Here is a 9,763-nt window from a genome sequence, read left to right on the forward strand (position 1 = left end):
TGTACACCTGGCCCCCATGTACACCTGCCCCCCATGTACACCTGGCCCTATGTACACCTGCCCCCATGTACAACTGGCCCCATGTACACCTGGCCCCCATGTACACCTGGCCCCCATGTACACCTGCCTCCCATGTACACCTGGCCCCATGTACACCTGGCCCCCATGTACAACTGGCCCCATGTACACCTGGCCCCCATGTACACCTGGCCCCCATGTACACCTGCCCCCCCATGTACACCTGGCCCCCATGTACACATGGCCCCATGTACAACTGGCCCCATGTACACCTGGCCCCCTGAAGGATGTAACCTCCAATCAACGTACCCAGGTGTGACGTCGACCAAGCTGACGAGGCGTTTGACCTGTAAACAGAGAGGCTTCATGAAAATATAATTAATAATAATAATAATAACAATACTATCAGATATTATATTAGAAGAAGAAGAAGAATGGAAATAATCGCACAAAACACTATTGTGTGGGAGTCAAAATAATGCTAAAAAAAAAAATGGTCGCTTGGTGCGGTAGCAGAGAGACAGATAATCCAATAATAATGCAATTGACACTCGCCTCTGTGACCTGGAGTGTGTTCCAGCGGCCACACCAAATCTGATTGGGGCGATTAACTATTCCGAGAGTCAGCTGATTGATAGAACAGGCGGTGGAGCATCAACTTTGATCTTGCTTGATTAGCCGCCCGGGTCGATAGGAGGGGATGTACGTATATGGTAGAGGTTGTGTGGGTGTGTGTCTGTGGGGCACTTGTGTGCGTGTCTGTGGGGCACTTGTGTGTGTGTCTGTGGGGCACTTGTGTGTGTGTGTCTGTGGGGCACTTGTGTGTGTGTGTCTGTGGGGCACTTGTGTGTGTGTGTCTGTGGGGCACTTGTGTGTGTGTCTGTGGGGCACTTGTGTGTGTGTCTGTGGGGCACTTGTGTGTGTGTCTGTGGGGCACTTGTGTGCGTGTCTGTGGGGCACTTGTGTGTGTGTCTGTGGGGCACTTGTGTGTGTGTGTCTGTGGGGCACTTGTGTGTGTGTCTGTGGGGCACTTGTGTGTGTATGTCTGTGGGGCAATTGTGTGTGTGTGTCTGTGGGGCACTTGTGTGCGTGTCTGTGGGGCACTTGTGTGTGTGTCTGTGGGGCACTTGTGTGTGTGTGTCTGTGGGGCACTTGTGTGTGTGTCTGTGGGGCACTTGTGTGTGTATGTCTGTGGGGCAATTGTGTGTGTGTGTCTGTGGGGTACTTGTGTGTGTGTCTGTGGGGCACTTGTGTGTGTGTCTGTGGGGCACTTGTGTGTGTGTCTGTGGGCCACTTGTGTGTGTGTCTGTGGGCCACTTGTGTGTGTGTCTGTGGGCCACTTGTGTGTGTGTGTCTGTGGGGCACTTGTGTGCGTGTCTGTGGGGCACTTGTGTGTGTGTGTCTGTGGGGCACTTGTGTGTGTGTCTGTGGGGCACTTGTGTGTGTGTGTCTGTGGGGCACTTGTGTGTGTCTGTGGGGCACTTGTGTGTGTGTGTCTGTGGGGCACTTGTGTGTGTGTCTGTGGGGCACTTGTGTGTGTCTGTGGGCCACTTGTGTGTGTGTCTGTGGGGCACTTGTGTGTGTGTCCGTGGGCCACTTGTGTGTGTGTCTGTAGGGCACTTGTGTGCGTGTCTGTGGGGCACTTGTGTGTGTGTGTGTCTGTGGGGCACTTGTGTGTGTGTCTGTGGGGCACTTGTGTGTGTGTCTGTGGTGCACTTGTGTGTGTGTCTGTGGGCCACTTGTGTGTGTGTCTGTGGGACACTTGTGTGTGTGTCGGTGGGGCACTTGTGTGTGTGTCTGTGGGGCACTTGTGTGTGTGTCTGTGGGGCACTTGTGTGTGTGTCTGTGGGGCACTTGTGTGCGTGTCTGTGGGGCACTTGTGTGTGTGTGTCTGTGGGGCACTTGTGTGTGTATCTGTGGGGCACTTGTGTGTGTGTGTCTGTGGGGCACTTGTGTGTGTGTGTCTGTGGGGCACTTGTGTGTGTGTGTCTGTGGGGCACTTGTGTGTGTGTCTGTGGGGCACTTGTGTGTGTGTCTGTGGGCCACTTGTGTGTGTGTCTGTGGGGCACTTGTGTGTGTGTCTGTGGGCCACTTGTGTGTGTGTCTGTAGGGCACTTGTGTGCGTGTCTGTGGGGCACTTGTGTGTGTGTGTGTCTGTGGGGCACTTGTGTGTGTGTCTGTGGGGCACTTGTGTGTGTGTCTGTGGGGCACTTGTGTGTGTGTCTGTGGGCCACTTGTGTGTGTGTCTGTGGGCCACTTGTGTGTGTGTGTCTGTGGGGCACTTGTGTGCGTGTCTGTGGGGCACTTGTGTGTGTGTGTCTGTGGGGCACTTGTGTGTGTGTCTGTGGGGCACTTGTGTGTGTGTGTCTGTGGGGCACTTGTGTGTGTGTGTCTGTGGGGCACTTGTGTGTGTGTGTCTGTGGGGCACTTGTGTGTGTGTCTGTGGGGCACTTGTGTGTGTGTCTGTGGGCCACTTGTGTGTGTGTCTGTGGGGCACTTGTGTGTGTGTCTGTGGGCCACTTGTGTGTGTGTCTGTAGGGCACTTGTGTGCGTGTCTGTGGGGCACTTGTGTGTGTGTGTGTCTGTGGGGCACTTGTGTGTGTGTCTGTGGGGCACTTGTGTGTGTGTCTGTGGGGCACTTGTGTGTGTGTCTGTGGGCCACTTGTGTGTGTGTCTGTGGGGCACTTGTGTGTGTGTCGGTGGGGCACTTGTGTGTGTGTCTGTGGGGCACTTGTGTGTGTGTCTGTGGGGCACTTGTGTGTGTGTCTGTGGGGCACTTGTGTGTGTGTCGGTGGGGCACTTGTGTGTGTGTCTGTGGGGCACTTGTGTGTGTGTCTGTGGGCCACTTGTGTGTGTGTCTGTGGGGCACTTGTCTGCGTGTCTGTGGGGCACTTGTGTGTGTGTCTGTGGGGCACTTGTGTGTGTGTCTGTGGGGCACTTGTGTGTGTGTCTGTGGGCCACTTGTGTGTGTCTGTGGGGCACTTGTCTGCGTGTCTGTGGGGCACTTGTGTGTGTGTCTGTGGGGCACTTGTGTGTGTGTCTGTGGGGCACTTGATTGCGTGTCTGTGGGGCTCTTGAGTGTGTGTCTATGGGGCGCTTGATTGCGTGTGTCTGTGGGGCTCTTGATTGCGTGTGTCTGTTGCGCTCTTGAGTGCGTGTGTCTGTGGGGCGCTTGAGTGCGTGTGTCTGTGGGGCGCTTGAGTGCGTGTGTCTGTGGGGCTCTTGATTGCGTGTGTCTGTTGCGCTCTTGAGTGCGTGTGTCTGTGGGGCGCTTGAGTGGGTGTGTCTGTGGGGCGCTTGAGTGCGTGTGTCTGTGGAGCACTTGAGTGCGTGTGTCTGTGGGGCGCTTGAGTGCGTTTGTCTGTGGGGCGCTTGTGTGCGTGTGTCTGTGGGACACTTGAGTGCGTGTGTCTGTGGGGTGCTTGAGTGCGTGTGCTCGTGTCTGTAAGCGTTATAGCAACATCTTTTCCTTAGAGTACTTCCTTGAAGCCTCGAAGAAAGCTTCAGAGACTACTCAGAAGCCAAGAAAAGCCTCAGAGAGTACTCGGAAGCCAAGGAAAGCTTTAGAGAGTACTCAGAAGCCAAGGAAAGCTTTAGAGAGTACTCAGAAGCCAACCAAAGCTTCAGAAAGTACTCAGAAGCCAAGAAAAGCTTCAGAGAGTACTCAGAAGCCAAGCAAAGCTTCAGAGAATACTCTGAAGCCAATTAAAGCTTCAGAGAGTACTCAGAAGCCAAGGAAAGCTACAGAGAGTACTCAGATACCAAGCAAAGCTTCAGAGAGTACTCAGAAACCAAGGAAAGCTTCAGAGTACTCATAAGCCAAGGAAACCTTCAGAGAGTACTCAGATACCAAGCAAAGCTTCAGAGAGTACTCAGAAACCATGGAAAGCTGCAGAGAGTACTCAGAAGCCAAGGAAAGCTTCAGAGAGTACTCAGAAGCCAAGGAAAGCTTCAGAGAGTACTCAGAAGCCAAGGAAAGCTGCAGAGAGTACTCAGAAGCCAAGGAAAGCTTCAGAGAGTACTCAGAAGCCAAGGAAAGCTTCAGAGAGTACTCAGAAGCCAAGGAAAGCTTCAGAGAGTACTCAGAAGCCAAGGAAAGCTTCAGAGAGTACTCAGAAGCCACGGAACGAACTGAAGATTATATCATTAATACCTGGAGAAAAGTTTGAGTATACCTTAAGTATACCTGGAGTGTCCCTTGAGTATACCTGGAGTGGTTTCTGACAGTTCCTTTACTCTCCAAGCCCAGGCTGGGGGCCAGGGTATGCTTGTGGGGAGCTTGATCACACACACTGTTGCTTCCAGCCAACTGGAAAATTATATACAAAATATATATTGGATATCAATTTATGCGAAAGAGGAGTAAAGTGAGGCAATTATGAGGAGAGAGGTAAGGTGAGGTAATTATGAGAAGGTAAGGTGAGGCAATTATGAGGAGAAAGCACTTAGCATTATGAGTTTATAAGACTTTGAAGGGATATGTGGACAAGATGCTGGGATATGAGGGCCAGGAGCTGGGATATGAGGACAAGGAGCTGGGATATGAGGACAAGGAGCTGGGATATGAGGGCAAGGAGCTGGGATATGAAGACAAGGAGCTGGGATATGAGGGCAAGGAGCTGGGATATGAGGGCCAGGAACTGGGATATGAGGGCAAGGAGCTGGGATATGAGGACAAGGAGCTGGGATATGAGGGCAAGGAGCTGGGATATGAAGACAAGTAGCTGGGATATGAGGGCAAGGAGCTGGGATATGAGGGCCAGGAGCTGGGATATGAGGACAAGGAGCTGGGATATGAGGACAAGGAGCTGGGATATGAGGACAAGGAGCTGGGATATGAGGACAAGGAGCTGGGGTATGAGGACAAGAAGCTGGGAAATTAGGACCAGGAGCTGGGATATGAGGACAAGGAGCTGGGATATGAGGACAAGGAGCTGGGAAATTAGGACAAGGAGCTGGGATATGAGGGCAAGGAGCTGGGATATGAAGACAAGGAACTGGGATATGAGGACAAGGAGCTGGGATATGAGGACAAGGAGCTGGGATATGAGGACAAGGAGCTGGGATATGAAGACAAGGAGCTAAGATATGAGGGCAAGGAGCTGGGATATGAGGGCCAGGAGCTGGGATATGAGGACAAGGAGCTGGGGTATGAGGACAAGAAGCTGTGATATGAAGACAAGGAGCTGGGATATGAGGACAAAGAGCTGGGAAATTAGGACAAGGAGCTGGGATATGAGGACAAGGAGCTGGGATATGAGGACAAGGAGCTGGGAAATTAGGACAAGGAGCTGGGATATGAGGCTAGAGTGAATGAACGGCACCCAATCACCATATGACCTTAGGGGATCGAACGCCGACCCTGCAATAATCGAAAGGGTTATAATCATTTTGGATTATAATTATTATACGAAATAATCATTTTAGCGTTGATTTTAATTCACGCTTCCAAGCCAACTCAATTTCAGCCATTTCCAAATCTGCGATTTTTTCCGAGCGCGCTAATCTCTCATCTCTTAACATTCCAAACGATGTCTTTTTCGTCAAACTTTTTTTTTTCCCAATAATCGATAAAAGATAATAAAAAAAGTCTTTGATACCCTGAGTTGGAGAGTGTTGCCACCCCGTGATCTTCATAATTACTAATTATAGCAATTCTGCATTAGGTTACATTATATATAATTTAGATATTGATCAATTAGTGTCTAATAATCATGTCATTGAGTTCACCTACTCTTTTTTTTTAAATTATTTGTGTATTTTTTTGTTAGATTATGGAGCAATTTTTGGGCTGGTGTTGCCATATGATGGTCAAGGGCTGTTTTATATTCACTCTGACGTGAGTAATTATGACTCATTGATGTTCATAAGTTGTTTTTTTTATCATGTTTTCTGCACTTTTTTGTTGCTATTATAAAGCTGGAGTTTTGCTTTTGTTGTCGATGTTGCTCTAGTGACGTTAAAATTATATTTGAGAATGAATAACTCTCCGTGTGTTGAATGAGTGTTTTGCATTTTTTTCCATATCACTTGAATAAAGGTGAATGAAAGTGGTTATATTTTGTGTTTATTATCGCGTGTGTGTGTGTACTCACCCACCCTGAAGCACTCATTACTATCTGATTCACCCTGATGCACCTGTTCACCTAGCAGGAAATAGGTACCCGGGGTAGTAAGACAACGGCTATAGGGGTTGTACCCTTAAGGGGGGGGGGCAGTGTAGTTCCACCTTTAGGGGGGGAGGGGGGCAAGTGTCGGGTGACCTCAATGCAAGCCTAAAGTATATATATATATATACACAGGCTTCCTGTCCCCCAGAAAACGAGATTGTATTATTTGTTCTACTGTAATGTCCTAACAAGTGATTATTTGACTGATTGATGAAGATTAAGCCAGCTACGAGGTGGCACGGGCATGAATAGCCCCGTAATCACCTCATTTCGTGTGTATAGAAATATGTATGTCGATAACATGTGTCCTCTGCTCCTTCCATCCTCCAGTGGTGTGCTGAACTCTCTTTGCCAGCAGTCATCAAGCACTGAACTATCCACTAACGAAACCTGTACATCTTTCCTCAATCATGGCTGCTCAGTTTACATTAATTAAACAGTTTACGAGCCCCGAAGCACTACGAGCTTGTTTATAATAATAATAACAACCCTGGTTTAATAACCCTACTTAACACAATAACTACCACTGTTATAGTGATAACAAGTCTAATATTTCTTCTAAAACAAAAATTAAATCAAATCAATTACAAGACAAAAATAATTTAGATCGTAGTTTACATAAATAATAATAAGAACATCAAATAATAATAATAATAATAATGGTGAAATTTTCAAAAGACTGGAGCCAGACTTCGCTTGTAAACACAGCCTGTGGACACTGCTCAAATTATCAGCCTTTCGCTTTCAAAAAAATGACAAAAAACTAAAACAGAGACAAACAGACAAGCAGAGCATAATTTACGTTTAATGGGCACTCGCGGCGTGCCACACACACACACAAAAACACACACAAAAACACACACAAAACAAACAAATGAGTTATGAATTCTCTCCTCAATTATCTCCCCAAAAAACTATAAAATTTCGTGTTGGTAATTGTTGGGAGAAAGTTGTGATTGGTATCATGACACGTGGCCATGGTATATATGTGGGCAGGTACATGTTGGGCAGGTACATGTTGGGCAGGCACATGATGGTATATATATGTGGGCAGGTACATGTTGGGCAGGTACATCATGGTATATATGTGGGCAGGTACATGTTGGGCAGGTACCTCATGGTATATATGTGGGCAGGTACATGTTGGGCAGGTACATCATGGTATATATGTGGGCAGGTACATGTTGGGCAGGTACATGTTGGGCAGGTACATCATGGTATATATGTGTGGGCAGGTACATGTTGGGCAGGTACATCATGGTATATATGTGGGCAGGTACATGTTGGGCAGGTACATCATGGTATATATATGTGGGCAGGTACATGTTGGGCAGGTACATGTTGGGCAGGTACATGATGGTATATATATGTGGGCAGGTACATGTTGGGCAGGTACATGATGGTATATATATGTGGGCAGGTACATGTTGGGCAGGTACATCATGGTATATATGTGGGCAGGTACATGTTGGGCAGGTACATCATGGTATATATATGTGGGCAGGTACATGTTGGGCAGGTACATGATGGTATATATATGTGGGCAGGTACATTATGGTATATATGTGGGCAGGTACATGTTGGGCAGGTACATGTTGGGCAGGTACATGATGGTATATATATGTGGGCAGGTACATGTTGGGCAGGTACATGATGGTATATATATGTGGGCAGGTACATGTTGGGCAGGTACATGATGGTATATATATGTGGGCAGGTACATGTTGGGCAGGTACATCATGGTATATATGTGGGCAGGTACATGTTGGGCAGGTACATCATGGTATATATATGTGGGCAGGTACATGTTGGGCAGGTACATGATGGTATATATATGTGGGCAGGTACATTATGGTATATATGTGGGCAGGTACATGTTGGGCAGGTACATGTTGGGCAGGTACATGATGGTATATATATGTGGGCAGGTACATGTTGGGCAGGTACATGATGGTATATATATGTGGGCAGGTACATGTTGGGCAGGCACATGATGGTATATATATGTGGGCAGGTACATGTTGGGCAGGTACATGATGGTATATATATGTGGGCAAGTACATGTTGGGCAGGTACATCATGGTATATATGTGGGCAGGTACATGTTGGGCAGGTACATGTTGGGCAGGTACTCTCTTGTTGTGTGTGTGTGTGTGGCCACCAGGTGATGGTAGAGCTCTCTTGGTGTGTGTGTGTGTGTGTGTGGCCACCTGGTGATGGTAGAGCTCTCTTGGTGTGTGTGTGTGTGTGTGGCCACCTGGTGATGGTAGAGCTCTCTTGGTGTGTGTGTGTGGCCACCTGGTGATGGTAGAGCTCTCTTGTTGTGTGTGTCGGTGTGGCCAATTGAGATCAAGCACTGATAGTTTTGGGTTGGAACTCGTTGATGTTTTCCATATTGACGTCGCTGTCTTAACAGTCAATGTCTGTAATCAACCCGTTAGGTATTCCTTCTTCTAACTGAGTGTTCTCTCAGGAACTGCAGACTTGTCGTCCAAACATTGTAATGTGCCACTGTGTCGAAGGCTTCACGACAGTCACACAAAATACAGTCAACCTCTCCTTACTCATCCTGGCGGACCATGAACCTCAAGGTGGGTCTCCATGGACGACTGGCCTTCACTGAGCCAATGAATGAATTATGAATTATTTAATGAATTATTTCCTGACTGTCGTGTCAAGCACCATGCATGGCAAAGCTGATAAACTCAACGCATGCCAAGACTCTCGAGGTAAGACTGTCAGGCACCCTGCATGACAAGGCTATGCACAGCGTTGCATATCTCTTTTTCATGCCTACGACTATATTCATGCAATGTGACTAATTTACATACGGCAGATGGCTCGCTAAAGCTGTTCAAGATGCAGCAGCTCTCGGAGCAATGGGCACACGTCCCGGGTCAGTTTACCGAGTGACACTCCACTGTAGGTCCTCCTCGGACATGGCGCTCTCAGAGTCGGGGTTCACCTTCCCATTAAATGCAAATTAAGCAAGAGGACTCTTCCCCCTCCCCCCTCTCTCTCTCTCTCATCTCCTCATAGCAATTTATCGTGTGATTTAATAGGCTTGAATGAAGCCTATGGTTTTATGGTCAATAGAATGCCCAGGCGCTCAATAGAATGCCCAGGCGCTCAATAGAATGCCCAGGCGCTCAATAGAATGCCCAGGCGCTCAATAGGATGCCCAGTCGCTCAATAGAATGCCCAGGCGCTCAATAGGATGCCCAGGCGCTCAATAGGATGCCCAGGCGCTCAATAGAATGCCCAGGCGCTCAATAGAATGCCCAGGCGCTCAATAGAATGCCCAGGCGCTCAATAGGATGCCCAGTCGCTCAATAGAATGCCCAGGCGCTCAATAGGATGCCCAGGCGCTCAATAGGATGCCCAGGCGCTCAATAGGATGCCCAGGCGCTCAATAGAATGCCCAGGCGCTCAATAGGATGCCCAGGCGCTCAATAGGATGCCCAGGCGCTCAATAGGATGCCCAGGCGCTCAATAGGATGCCCAGGCGCTCAATAGAATGCCCAGGCGCTCAATAGGATGCCCAGGCGCTCAATAGGATGCCCAGGCGCTCAATA

At 48.6% G+C, this 9,763-nt stretch overlaps 1 protein-coding gene across 1 annotated transcript; it reads left to right on the plus strand.

The window, feature by feature from the left end:
• Positions 1-258: 258 nt before the first annotated feature.
• Positions 259-9,175, plus strand: LOC138354983 (salivary glue protein Sgs-3-like). The gene is made up of 3 exons (XM_069309687.1): positions 259-331; positions 3,493-3,826; positions 9,025-9,175. The coding sequence occupies exons 1-3, from the start codon at positions 259-261 to the stop codon at positions 9,173-9,175; spliced, it is 558 nt and encodes a 185-aa protein (XP_069165788.1).
• The last annotated feature ends 588 nt before the right edge of the window (positions 9,176-9,763 follow it).

This window comes from Procambarus clarkii, chromosome 65 (genome assembly GCF_040958095.1).
Source record: "Procambarus clarkii isolate CNS0578487 chromosome 65, FALCON_Pclarkii_2.0, whole genome shotgun sequence".
Taxonomy (NCBI): domain Eukaryota; kingdom Metazoa; phylum Arthropoda; class Malacostraca; order Decapoda; family Cambaridae; genus Procambarus; species Procambarus clarkii.

Bases quoted from the DNA above. Each gene is read 5' to 3' on its own strand.
- LOC138354983 (XM_069309687.1), top strand. From the start codon at position 259: ATGGCCCCATGTACAACTGGCCCCATGTACACCTGGCCCCCTGAAGGA. The intron at 332-3,492 runs GTGTGACGTCGA...TCTTTTCCTTAG, and splicing joins CCTCCAATCAACGTACCCAG to AGTACTTCCTTGAAGCCTCG. The intron at 3,827-9,024 runs GTACTCATAAGC...TACATACGGCAG, and splicing joins AAACCAAGGAAAGCTTCAGA to ATGGCTCGCTAAAGCTGTTC.